The 14,631-nt window shown below is 42.9% G+C and overlaps 1 protein-coding gene across 2 annotated transcripts in view; it reads right to left on the bottom strand.

The window, feature by feature from the left end:
* The window catches only part of LOC113026555 (cyclin-dependent kinase 17-like), a 37,364-nt gene extending 23,064 nt beyond the window's left edge, over positions 1-14,300 (bottom strand). For both annotated transcript variants that reach the window (XM_026175471.2, XM_026175472.2), the window contains exons 1-2: positions 13,986-14,300; positions 604-752 (exon numbers count right to left, since the gene is read on the bottom strand). In XM_026175471.2, coding sequence (XP_026031256.1) covers positions 604-721 — 118 coding nt within the window. In that variant the 5' untranslated portion in view covers positions 722-752; positions 13,986-14,300. The remainder of the gene's footprint in view (positions 1-603; positions 753-13,985) is intronic.
* Positions 14,301-14,631: the final 331 nt, after the last annotated feature.

Raw genomic sequence — 14,631 nt, 5'->3', positions numbered from 1 at the left:
TTATGTTTTTAATTCAGTTATTAAATTACAGGTCTTATATGATTATATGAGTAGACATCCCTACAATTCATTTCAAATCTGAGCAACTTCCACCAACCAGTACCAGCCCCTTTAAAAACTGGCATTCAGAGTCTTGAATGGACATAAAACTTATTCGACAGGTTCGTTGTAGCGAGCAAATTCAGAAAGAAAAGGAAGAAAAGGACCTCAATCATCAGTGTAACATCTTTTTGCTAACGCCAAGCTGAAGCTAAAGATTACACTTTGAGCAGTTTAAACTTTCAGATTCTGGGTCAGCAATAGATAAAAATGTGGATTTGGATTTAGATGAAAGTGCCAAACAAATTAAGTCCATTAAAATTCAGCCACTAAATCCCATTTCAGACACGGAATTCATTATATAAATGTGCTGGAAATTCTGCATGGCAATCTGGTGTTTGAAATAAATCACATCAAACAGACTTTACAGACATTTTGACATTTTGTACATAAATCTTAAGCTGGGTTCCTCCACTTGAATCGCTTTATTTATAAAGTTGTGACAAGCTGTGCTGGTAGTGGCAGTATACTTGATAGACGCGATTTAAGAGTTTTAGGCCTCACCGCTGTCCTTCAGGCCGTTCTCCTCGATCGTTATCTGCTCGGCCAGCTCTGACAGGGACTCGTCGATGGTGTGACTGCCTCGAAGAGTCTGAGAGAGACGTCGCCGGAACCTTTTCATCTTCTCCACAGAGCTCTCAGGAAGGGGAGGCCTGAAGAAGACAAACCAAACAAAAATGTATACACATTACAGGTGTTACCCACTTACTGCAAGAATAAGGAGAGCTACAGCTCGTTTCAACCACAGAGGAACAAGATCAATATCGCTGAGCTGTTTATCTAAGCTTCGTGGAAATGCAATGTAAACTGCCTGTAATTACAATTAAAACAAAACAAAAAAACGTCTGGCTGCCATCATGCTTCACAATCCCACATTCAGAAAGAAAATGTCACTAGTTCACCAGGAATCTGACTGGGCGAACAATGAAACGCAGTAATCAACAGACGTTAATTATGACTCAGCTCACACTGCATTCCTCCTCCTGGGAAAGCATGACAAGTCGGTGAGAGATTCTTACGGCCGAGTTTAGAATACAGGCCCTGGCACACAGGACTGTAAAAGCAAATCCTAAACCGGGGGGATTAGCGGCTGAATGGCACAGGGCTAGCCTGGGCCGCATCGAGTCCACATCACACATTCCAGACACATTTATTGTGTGCGCGAGAGCGACTGATTGTGAGAGCCTGTACGTGTGAGCGAGAGGGAGAAATGCAGCGAGACAATTTATGGGAGGAAATGAAAAAAAGATTTCAAATCAAGACAGGCAATATTTGAGACTGATTGGCTGGAGGAGATACCAAACAAGCCTCTCCCTGTGACTTCAATGCAGATATCATGACTCCACTACGTCTGCAGATCAGGACATGTGTGTGTCTGTGATGCTGATGAGTAGAGCCAGACAAGAAAACACATGAGCGCAAACCCTGAGGGCTCGCCTGACTGGCAACTACTCCCTATTGACATCCTTTGTCTTGAAATACAACTAATAACCCATATTCTGTCCAGGGACGCAACTTACTCACTTACCCAGAGCCAAACAGTAGAAAGTAGTCTTTGGAGGACAAAGTGGACTAACATGGCTAAAAACCATAATTGACCTTTAAATGATGATGACTCATCAGTGAGGGACCATGATTCGGACTCGTATGAAGACTTTTGCTTTGTTTTTGTGCACAAAACAAAAGAGGATACAGTTGTTGCAAAGAAGGCATGCAGCTGAAAACTAAGTGTAATAGGAAATCCACCTACAGAGACGGGAAAAAACTGTGAAAAATGACTAACATTATAATGTGAAAGCCCAAGACGATGCCTAAGAATTGCTCATTTTGTGCAAAAAAAGAAAATAGAAAAGAAAAAAAACTGTAACAATGTGAAATGAAGAAAAGAGGAAATCCTTTCATTTGAGATGCGGGGAGGAAAGAAACTGGAAAAACTGGCAGATCAGGTTGCAAATCAATAATCAACAAGACAACAACAGGTGACAACAGCAGTGTTTGTGTGTTATCCACATAAAAAGAGCAAAAATCTGTCTGTGCACATCTTTTGCTGCTCTGTTCTTTCCTCTGATCTGCTAATAGCTGCCCCTCTGTTATCTTGGTTCTGCTACAGGTGTCTTCCTCTTATAAAAGAGTTGCTCCTTTTCAACATTGCCAAGTGCTCATTTCAGATGTTTGGGGTTTTCTCTCCAATGTCTTTACTTTCAAAAAGCAGCTCGAGATAGTTTCTGCAAACTGGAGCTAGATAAACAAAACTGAAACTGAACAGCTCAACATCTCCAAGTCGAGTGAAACAGCAGCTGGTTTTAAAAAGTGATTACACACAGAGGGTTACAGGCTCTTAAAGGGGATCCATTTATCTTTTTTTAGCGTCACATTGTTGGTCTTGTTCTGCAAGATAGTAGCTTTAGTTTACATGATTTGCAGTTCCTTAAATCAGCCTTCTTAAGCTTCCTCTAGACAGGAAAGATTTCACAGCGTCCAGGAAACCATAGATCATAGAAAGTAAATGACGCTGAGCAATTTCAAGCAACTAAAGTTTTTTCAAATTTGAGGTGAGCAACTAGAAACGGAGGTCATAAGATCTGCTAACATCCATCAGTTTTAAAGTGATACGCAGCTTTATTTTTATCCAACATTCCTCTAATTGGCAGAAGACATGACCAGCATATATCCACTTTCACTGACATGTTACAGTATAATTTAAGATTAAAGTATCTCCATGTTAGATCACGGTTCTATTACTATTATTAATATCAACAGTATTCTTGGTAAGTGCACCTTTATATAGGTTCACAGTGGTTGGCTCTTGTGTCAGGATGTTGTTAAAAATAACGAAAAACAAAACATAAACATTACATTTGGTACGGGGTTATACAGTCAATTGCCTGATTTGCTCCAAGGTTAAACGTAATGTCAGAGTGAAGCTCTGGAGAGTCTGACAGAGCGTTTGAAACAAACTGTCACAACAGGTGAGGAAATGCACGTCATTGTTACATAACCTCTCCTACCTCAAAGTTAAAGACCAGCACAGAAGCAGCGTGACTGCAAACAACATCCTACCAGGAGCAATTTTATTTAAACTGAAAAGCTTAGCAAATAGCAAAGTTGCAAAGACACAGCTTCTCTTTAATGTCACTGAATGTAACCACAAAGCCCCGCCCAACTGTTTTAACAGTCTATTATGATCACTCGATGGTTAACACAAATTGTTGCATGTCACGGTGCATTCTGTCAGACAATTTGACGTGTAAACCCTTTGAAACCCACAGCAGGCGATGTGTCCGTTCAATGATTAGAGGCATGTGAAAAAACGCATATCATATGAAATTAAGGCTGGCACATAAATGTACCAGTCTTAAACCAAGCATTGAGAACAGTGTGAACCCTGAGCTTTTGACTCACAATGGACTACATCGCACTAATGTGTGATATTCATATTCACAACAATATTTAATTAACAACTCGATGTCAGTGTCCACAAAAAAGCTGAATATTTTAGAGCTCATCAGTGCAGACTTGGATAAAGAAAGCTGGCTGTTTTACCCAAATATGACACGCACTGTGGATGTTTTTATGAAATTAGTTTGCGCAGCTTTTCTCGTACATATATGATTACTCCCAATTAAAATGCTAAGCAAGAAGCATTGTAATTAATCCAGGAATCAAGATGAGAGAAAGCACGTCAGATCTGCTGTCATAAGAGCTGCACGTCACTCAGTTCAGCCTCATAGCACATCAGCTCCAACGCGGTCAGCCAGCAGTCTGTCATCTCCGGAACAGCTCACTGCGTTACCCTGAGTTACACACACCCTTCGTGCTAGACGGGAAACAAAAAAAATTGCACTCGTAACTCTAATAAAAAGGCCTATTTATCCGTCACAGCTGAAGCATGAGATAAGAAGTGAATTACTCATCGGCGAAAGTCCAAAGAAAATTTACAGCATGTTTTAATCAATTACTTAATCAACAAACAATAATATCAACACAATCAAGATTCTTTAGCGAGTAATGAAACGATTCAGCTGTTTAATCAAGCAGAAATGTGAAATATTTTCTTGCTCAAGCTTCTTTATCACTGCAAATTAAAAAGGGGAGTTGAAAGGGCTTACACAAGTCTTACAGTGGAAGATAATAAACAAATGAAGTCAGCTCAGGCTTCAGACTGCTCTAAAGGCTTTTTTTGTAGTCTTGGTTCAATGATGTCAGGGAGAGTGGTATGGGCAGCCAATCAGAACAAGTTTGTCTTAAAGGGAGGTCCGCCTTAAAGAACAGGCGCTAAATCAGCTTGTTTCAGTTAATGGATGAACTGATGAGACAGTATAAGATGAATAAAGATGATTCTGCCATGTGAAAAGCTACTCTGGTAGAGTCCAAGAACAAAATTATGGAGCTGAAAATATGTTCGCCTTTAAATACCGTCTTTGTCTGAAAAACAAGAAAAAACAAAAAAACTACTTTGGGTTCTCTGAACTTCTCAATCACCAAGCAGAAAAAAACATAATTCACAGATTATTCAATAACAACAATAACCACAATCTTTTCAGACCTAATTCTGATATTACTCTAGACAGCCAAAATCCTTTGTTGTGATTACAATCACTGCGATAAGCTCAAATCAGGATTATGTGGCACCAAGTTGGGATAAACTGACAGGCCTCTCACTTTTGGCTTTTGTAGTTGATCTGTCCTCAGTTCCACGGTAATATCCACAATCCGCTCTTAATTTATGAATGTGCTGAATATGAGAGGGATTGGAAGAAGCACATCTCTTAAACGACAAAACCTGCTACTTAGCAGACTATGGATACAAATCACCTTCTGAGGGGTTTGAGTACAAAGTAAATGGCAGCAATAGAATAAAGACGAAGAGGGAGGAGAAGAGGGAAGACTGTCTGCTGCGCACCAGTATCCGCTGGCACATGCTCCTGCTCTGGGATCGAGAGTGGAGCTTTGGACATGATCCCTGGTCTGAGCCTGATCCCTGCTCCCCTAAGTAGGCCGGTCTGAGGTTGCAGCTCTCGATCTGCTGAGAGGTGGCCAGGGAGGAGGAGGGGGACGGGGAGGGGGGGGGGAGGAGGCGGCTGCAAGGGTGGTAGGGGGGTGTGGAACAGAGGGGTGTGCGCTCTGTGCTGATTTGGGATTTGTTGCCACGGCAACCCCCGCTGCTTTTTCCATGTTGAAAATGCAGAGCACCGCAGGAGACTGCTGCATGCTGATTTTCCGATCCCTCTCCCCACACTCCCCCACCCCATCCAAATATCCTACCATAATGTGCCTGAGATGTTACAGACTCTTGACATCTTCACATGTGTGCGAGGCTGTGTCTTTGTAGAGGGGGAGAAGAGAGAGTGGGACATTAGATGCTGCAGTGGTGCGACAATACCATTCGCCACATATGGATTCAGTCCTTTGCGGTCGTAGCTGTGCTGATCATCATGAGCCACTTACAAAGGTAGGAGCCAGAGTTCCTGCTGTGATAACCCACCAACCCCTACATCAGCAACGCAAGGCAAGCACTTCACACGAAACCATTACACACACCATGCAGCCACCAACCCTGCCATACGATGACGGCTGTCTGGGCCACAGACACAAACAGGAAACTCCAGGTCACAAACCCTACCTGACCCCTACGGGGTTCAGTAAACCAGCTAAGGTCAATGCCTTGAGGAGCTCGGGGGCCGCCCCCGAGAAAACACCCACCTCTCTTCCCTGGCAGCCTTCCTCACAAAAGACGACAGAGAACAAGCGTGACTGCTGGCATGATTCACGGGTGAGCTCAGCCCTGGTTTTCTAAAGAGCAGCCTTTTCTCAACCTGGCCAAGACAATGAGGACATGAGTGAAGGAGTTGGCTCCATTATGTGGGTCTTACATAAAGGTTGCATTGTACACAGTAAAAAGTGGGCTTTTTCTAGTGATGCGGGATGTAGTGGGGTGGTGCGTGGTGTCGAGCTGAGGAGCACTGAGCATGGCAACCAGGCAGGCGTGCTACCCCCCCCCCCCCCCCCACACACACACACACACACACACACACACAGCAGGTGAAGCTTTAAAGCTAAAATGTGTTTGAAATTGGCAAAATGTGTCATCGAATTTGCCTTTTTTACATCATACATCAGGCACACACACATCATCTCCTCCCCTCACCTTGCTTTCACACTTGTCCCACATTGTCACCTACGTGTCCAAAGAGCTGAGATGGGCTGACAGACGGACAGGTCAGGTTGGAACAAGAGACCAGGCCACAGATCTTATAAGATTCAACGCTGCTGCTGTGGTTAAAGCAGCCTGAGTGACAGGCGTGCTCCTCTTTAAGCTCCTTCTGTGAGCCAACACTGCCAGAAATCAGGCATTGGATAACTAACTTCAATCCTGCATGTCGGTGCATCACGTTTCGATACTAGCGCGGGAATTATTTCATTACTCATCTTTTCCGATACAGTCACGGCTCAAAGATGTGGGCGACGCCACTTTAACAGATGTGCAGACAGGTGTGTTTCAGGTTGCTCTTAAAGACACCTGTTCAGACTCTGTTTAAGCTTGTCCAATAAAGTGACGTCACGGTTGTTAGTCAAGCTGATAATAACTCAATGAAATTACTGTAGGTGCTATAAAAGTTTTGAAAAAGACAAAGATGACAACCAAATAAAGGTGAGGCCGAAATGACACTTTATTCTTGCCACCAATCTTCTTCTTGCAAGTATGCATATTTAGCCAAGATGAGCTACTTTGGAAAAAGAAACAACCATGTAAAATTATCTTTTAGATTTTAAACGTCATTTACGTGGCATACTAAAATAAACATGAGTGTGAACCGCAGCTACCCCTCTCCGTTTGTGTTTAATTTAACAAGAAATTTTTTTGTACATGAGCAAAAATAAAACAAACAACCACAAACACCACCAGTGTAAACCGCTTTAGAATTACTATAAATATTAAATTGCCATGACTGCATTAAGCCGATGAAATTGAGCCCAACATTGTGTTCAACTGCTGTTTGTCGCTCTGCTCTCTGTTTCACCTCTGCTCGGATATTCCCTGGGTTAATGGAGTGACACGCACGGCCCCAATTCCGTTCCACCACAACCCTCCCACTCCACGATGAGTGTTACTCCATATGGAGTCACACTTGCAGCTGCTGAAGAGTCTCTTAACTAAGCGGTTAGTGTAGAAATACTTTCACCTTTGCCTCTCTCCTACAGAAACAAGAACATGTAACTGCCGTCTTCTGGGATTTATATTGCTGTGAAGGAGATCATCACTTATTGGAAAAAAGCATCTATTTCATTTAAATTTTGTTCAATTTTTAACTACACTTTCCACTTTGTTCTTTACTGAGACAGTCCTGAAACAATCACAGTACCGGGAATCCTTTAACGCCCCCATACTTGACATAAAACCGGTGCTTCACCTTCGCAGAAAGCAGTTAATGAGCCTGATGTAATGCAGATTCTGTGTTAGAGGGATTAAAACCCACCTACACTTAATGCTAGTTGGTGAAGAGCAGCTTAATGTGGCGGGCCCTCCACGCAAATACACAAACAGTGAGTAAAGTGTTTACGGGGCAGGTGTAGAGGACGGATTGGATTCGGGCCATGATGAAACAGAGGAAAGTATTAACTACCCCGCAAATGCAACATAAGTTACGCAACAACAAAAAAAACCATAATAAAAAAAAGACAAAAAACCTTTTTGTCTTTTGCTAAAGAGCCAACATCCAGATCCAGACACACGAGCGACTAAAAGGCTGAACAGAGACGCTTGGAATAAAAACCATGCACCAATCCTGCTGCTGTAAAAAAAAGAAGAAGAAGAAAACGACAAAATATTTTAAATAAAATCACAACAAAAACTGGCCTTATTACGCGTACATCATGGGAATAACTCTGAAATTAAGCATGCGATTTGAATAAAACCGGTGCTTACTAAGCAGCTTTCACAGCGGACATGATAACAGTTTGTGAATGGGATGAAAAGACAGCATGTAATGTGACAGATAAGCCTTGGGGACCCAGCTTGGTTCAAAGCAGGGCACTGAGATCATAAGATTATGATTTTATCTGGCAGGCAGCAGACTAGCATCATTTCCATTGTAATAAAAGATGACCAAATAAAAACAAAAAAGAGAATATTTTTTCCCCTAACAAGTGGAAAATCCCTGGAGGAGACACAGATCCCTTCTGAGGTTGTACGTACACAATCAAAACACGTGGCACAATCAAAACACGTGGCAACCCCTTGTGAACACTGTCCACAAGTCTGCTTGGATCCCATAAATTTTGTGTGGAAAGTATAATCAACGCTTTACAATGCACCAACTATAAATGCGCCCCAGGCGGCGAACTTAAGAACGCCTACTCGGCCATCGGGTCTCCAGCTGTCTGTGTCCGCATCGGAGTATAATTTAATCTAAAGGGAGCAGCAGAAAGAAGCTTCTTCTACTTACACAAACAGTAAAACTGCACAGGTAATCGCAGTACATGTTGTACTTGAGTCAAATTATGAAACTAAAAATTTACTGAACGCTTTAGACACATCAATACCTTTTGTTCGTACGTGGTTATTACCCACTTCTGTTCATAATGGAGTGGGCTCATCTGATCTGAGGCTGACTCAAGTCACCTGTTGTCTTTTTGTTGGCAGGCATTAGCATCAGAGAGAGTGACAGTCAGCCTCCCCCTCACTGCCCATCTGTACTCATCCACCTCCTGAAAGCCTTTCATGGCTATTAAAAGAGAGCTGGCTACTATCTAATTAAGCCCAGACAGCAGGATGGGGTTATCACAATATTAGTTTTTATATATAATCAGTCTTATCTGGGAAGATAAAAAAGCTCAAAGTGATTTGATTACGTTTTTACACTTGGTGTTTGAGAGTGAGACAAAGTGACAACATTAGAAAGCTGCTCAGGTACGAAAGAAAAGGAAACGATCACAGCTAGAAGGTGAGAGCGTCCATATGCTAAACCTGGTTTTACCAGACCCCTAACCCCTAACCCACATGCTGATATGACCTTTGAAAGCTTAGCAAAAATGTAATTTTTCTGTCCCTGGCATTAAATGGTGCAGTGAAGCTATGATATATCCCATGGTACCGATTCTCAGGGGTGATCACGGTGCAAAACTGTGTTTTTTGCCTTTAGCTTGTGACATTTGGAGTTGATCTGGATGCAGCAGAGTTCAATTGTGTTTTTCAGTCCTGAAACCCTGATGTACTTCCAAAACCTCAAACACAAAAAATATTTACAGTATGGAGGTAAAATTTTGTGAGACTCACTGACTTTTCATGGAAGGACCCATATCAAAATGCAAACACAAACTCTCAGCTAGAAGTCTTTCTAGTAATTTCATGCAGCCCACATACCAGAAATTGTTGTGTATTAGAGCAGCCAAGCAAAACTTGGCAGTAGTTTGAGGCAGTATACCTTTTTCAACTAATTATTTTCTGCTAGTGTTGAAGCTGTATTGTAGTTTCATAATTTGCAAACCATTACGAAGCACTGATAAATTCTCATTAACCTCCTAAGACCCGAACTCTTCCACTGCATGCATTTTTAATTTCTCTTTGATATTTGGACATATTGGGGCCCGATGAATGTAAAAACAAAGAATTACCAGATTCTTTTTTTTTGCCTTATTTTTGTTTTTAAGAAAAATGAGAGCCACATATGAGCATATTCATTTAAAATTTTGATAGAACAGTAGCAGCATAATGTCCTCGTAAGTGGATATCAGGCCCTTGTAGAGCAAAATTCTGTATTTTGGTCTAAATAACCCAAAATGTGATGTCCACATAAGTGGACGCCTGGTCCTAGGAGGTTAAAAGGAAACAAATTTGCCTCAAATGAATCAGAGGATAACCAATCTAGTAGCATGTCATCCGTAGTGCCAGACATTATGTAAACTTTTGGTAACACTTTAAAATACGGCCCACATCTAAGGCTACGTTCACACTGCAGGCGAAAGTGCATCAAATCCGATTTTTTTGACCCTATGCGACCCATATCCGATCATGGTATGACAGTGTGAACGGCACAAATCCGATATTTTCAAATCCGATCTGGGTCACTTTCGTATGTGGTACTGAATCCGATACATATCCGATGTCTCAGAAAGCGACTGCTGTGTGAACGGTCAAGTCGCATTAAATCCGTCTTTTACGTCACTGACACAAGACAGACGCCAATTATCAGCGCCAGAGAAGCGCCTGATAAGACATCGTGAACGCTTCCTGGCCATCCGGTGAAACTGCTGGGAAGACAACGTTGGAGAAACGTTAACATTTTATTTGTACTGCATAACCTGCAGGTTCTGACAGAAATCTGCAACTATCCTTTGAAGCACCGCTCCTCTAAAACAGCAATAAGGATCATTATTAGGTTATCTACATTATTATGTAAATAACAAAATAACTTAAAGCAAAAATCGGGAAACATGAAGTCCGAAGTCTTTATATTAAGGGCCATCAGTCAAACAATATAGTTTGTTCTGGGTCTAAACAGAGCGCGTTGTGTGTGACGTCTTCGTTTGCGCATGCGGGCCGCTTTGAGCGTTCACACTAGAGCGCGTTTGCTGTCGCATTTTATTTGTAGTGTGAACGAGCAGACAAAAAAATCGGATTTGATCAAAAAATCGGAATTGAGCATTAAGACCTGCAGTGTGAACGTAGCCTAAGGGTGTAATACCCATGTAATTACATGGAATTTCAATGTATTTTGTTTCAACTTACAATAAGTATATTTACATAAAATACTTAAAGTCAGGCACACTGCAATAAGGTGATAACAAGACAGGCTTTTGCAGGAAACAAATAAATAACTATATTATAAGTAATTTTAAGTAGTTTTGCAGGATAACAAAACAATATTTCTCCGTCTCCCATCGGAACCTTCAGCCTCTGAATTAAGTCATCTTGCACATCAGCCTAAAAAACTGTCTGTAGGGGGAAAAAATATTAATTTTACCTACTGTTAATTTTACCTACTGTCTGTTTTTCTTTGCTTATTCTTTGTTGTCATTATTGAAAACTGCTTTAATCTATAATGAATAGTGATAATGTAATTACAAGGGAGAAGAACATTTATTTATTTATTAGGTGTTGAGCGGCAGTCTGCCCCTGATTAGAAGGAACAACCAAGCTGAGATTGGATTGGCCCGAGAGGCAGGGGGTAGATTTGGCTAATAACCCCCCCCCCCCCAAGGAAAAAAACCAACAGCAGCATTTTCACTTGGATTTCTGTTAAAGAGCCGTCACAACTTTCTGTGAACACAAGCATCTCAAATATGCAACGCTTCTGCAGCAGTACTTTGAATGAACATGTGTGCTTCCAAATAAAGAGAAAACAAGTGTTTAAACAGCTCCTGGAAGTTCTGCCAAGAATGATAGGGAGAAAAAAAAAAGGGGGGGGGGGGCAATATTTGTCCCTCACCTGTTTCAGACATGAATGCTACAGATGATGACCCAGATATGTGCTGTAAGGTATTACTGATATAGCTCACACAGGTTCTCAGCCAACTGGCTCCAAGCTGGACAAGGAGGAGGAGGGGAGAGGGGTCTTTAGCATTGACAGGCACTTCCAGATTCAGACACAGACAGAGAATGAGGGTGTGGAAGTGGTCAAACTCGAAAGGATCAGCATTTGTCTTCTGGGGCTGCATGCCTGCGCCGCAGCTCTTATGTTAACGCATCGGAGAAAAGAAGTAAAGTTTGTATTCGTGGCTATCTATAGACAGGAGCGGTGCCCTCAGCTGCTACCCAGAGAGCAGTGACACATTAACCTTCAGCCAGCTGCCTTGACCTGCTGCTTCAACCTGAGCTCACACACACACAGAGAAGATCGGTAAGAACGACTTCTTCCATCAGTCAAAACACTGAATAGATACGAAAATAATTTCTCTCAAAAAGTCAGTGAATTTCGGTTTAAATTGACTTTAAGCATTGACTTGATGCCCTGAAGGCATGAAAACCCATGCATTCAAGTCCTCGCTCTCTCTCACACACCCACCCATTCACATACTGGAGCATCATCTGATCTGCACTGGGACTCAAGGGATCAGCACCGAGTGGCTACAGCTGTTTCACAGCGGATCACGTTACCCTGCCGCCACCATCCCCGCGGCCCTCACCAAGGGAACGACCCCACTTCAAGCCAACCCTCGGGCACACTGTCCTCCAGCAGCTCCCTGACCTCCTGCGGGCACCGAACCCGAAGCAGACACACTTTCGAAAGGTCCTCAGGGACACCCGTGGCTCGAGGAAGCTCAGCAGCTTGAGTCTGTCAAAGTGAAACCTGCTTACAGGAAACTGAGAAAGTGGCAGCCATCAGTAAACACTGTAAACGGTGTGGAATATCACTGTTTTTGTGTTGTTTGTTTTTTGCAGGGTATTACTAAAATCAGTCAGAAGTGACCTCAATCATCATTTTTTTGTCCCGGAAGTTTGTGGCCACATGTTTTTGGCTGCTCAATATTGAAGCGTGCCAAGCCTGAAAGTAAAACAGGCATTGCTTTTCTAAAACTGTGCTGAATAAAGTTCCATTTTGAAAGCAGCGGCTCCTCGTGTTAATCTAAAACTGAAACAGTGAGCTGTTTCAGCTACTGAAACACGAAATGCACAACATTTACTGGCAAAGGTGCTAAAAAACAATAACGAGAATATTTTTCAGATATTTCTATATACACTTCTACAAATTAAACTAATTTTAGGTGCTGAGCATACCCATGGATTTAAAAAATAACTGCCTTTTATTGAGTTATTATTTGTTTTCCAGAGTCAATCTGACATAAACTTGAGTGTTAGACATCAGTTTGATTGACTTTTTACATAAAAGTTGGTATATTCCCATAAGCACCCGTGATAGGTCTGTTAGTAAAGTGACTATTATTATCTAAGTTCCGTCTGAAATGCTTTAAACTCCATTGCATTTGCAAAAAGCTTAATTAGAGTCAATCCCCCGGATTTCTCTTACTTCCAGCAGAAATAAGCCCGCAGTGAGGTTGGTTTTGCAGGACTGATGCATTAACTTTGACTATACAGAGTTAGCATGTACTCTCAGTCAGCACACTCTCCGTAAGGTTGGTGAAACTTGGGTGCTTTCACACAGAAATCAACGTGCCTTAGGGGGTGTTTTGCTGTAACAATGCTGTCTCCCTGTAAAACAATTATTCTCTGCTACACAATGACAATCGGGTAAACTCCCCATAGAAACCCACTGGAAGCTCAATTTCAGGGTGAGATCCCTAAAAAACAAACCGCAGTGGTGTTTCTCCAACCATTTTCCGTGCAGGCTCTCTGTCTGCTGCTGTCTTGGCCTTCACACAACAACAGCTGAAACGGCTTAAAGCTGTCAGTAATGGCTGTCAGTGAGCTCAGAGACTAGTACGGTCTGTGCCCTGCTTCAGGTAGTTTGAGAGGGTGGGGGGCGTGGAGCAGAAAGACTGGGCATCTCTGAAATGTGGGGCAGTGACTGTGCAAGACGATACAAGCACAGCAGCCAGTCAATCCTCCTGTTTTTTACAACCCCAGCCTCACACAGTTCGCTGACGAGCAACTGCTCTTGGTGGTATTTGACAACAAAGCTGACACTTGATATTTAACCAGCAGCTCTCTGTGGCAGTGAGGATAAATTATAACCCTCTCTAGAGGTAGTTTAGTCGTTATTCGTCCAGCTCGGAGCTCCTCTCGCTGTTTGTCTTAGTTAAAGGTGGCCATTCGCCGGTGAATGGGGCAGGCTGAAGTGCTCACACACAACAAACGCTGCATTCAAACTGCGGCTGTGAAGTAAACATTGCTACGTTGTTCAGGCTGTGTGCGCCTCTAACTTGCTCTAACTGCGTGGTTTAGTTCACAGAAACTAGTCCCACAGCGAAAATGTGCGGACTCTCACCAGAAACGATTCGCGTTGGTCCGACCGGAGTCCCCGACCTCGGAGCTTCTTCTCAGGCCGGATGCCGTCTTTCCCTCCGAGTGTGAAAAAAGAAAGCACCGACTGCTTCTTCTTCTTTGTGGTTTCGGTGAGGTCGTAGATACTTTCTGCTCCGCAGTGTCGCTTATATCCGCGGGGCTGTCGCGTCCAGCGGCATGGCTTGTTTACGGGCTTCAAAGTTTCTCTCCCGGTAGAAAATAGGAAGTGCTGTCGTTGGGTTTTCAGTCGAGGAGAGCGTAAGCAGTGCGGGGGACGACGGCGATTACTAGTTGATCTGAGTGTGTCCTCTGCCAGCTGACGCTGCCTGCCTGCCACCACACTGCCGTGCTGTCGAGGTGTCAGCGGGGAAACAGCGACACTCGATGGTTGTGCACAGGAGAGACCGAAAGGCGGCCAGTGCAGAGCTACAGCGGCCCCTAGTGGAGAATGTTTGTATAGCAGGCTACCTAAAGTAAGGGGGTGTCAAACACAAGGCCCGGGAGTCACGGATCGGCCCGAGAAAGAACCCAATCAGATCCACTGGACAGCTTTGGAAAAGGGCGTAATTCCTACTGATAAAGACCTTCGCCACTGCCATTCATAAAACATCATTGTAATTAAGCAATAG

The sequence above is a fragment of the Astatotilapia calliptera genome, chromosome 7, assembly GCF_964374335.1.
Source record: "Astatotilapia calliptera chromosome 7, fAstCal68.1, whole genome shotgun sequence".
NCBI classification, from domain to species: Eukaryota; Metazoa; Chordata; class Actinopteri; order Cichliformes; family Cichlidae; genus Astatotilapia; species Astatotilapia calliptera.
This window is presented reverse-complemented; position numbering and strand designations above follow the sequence as displayed.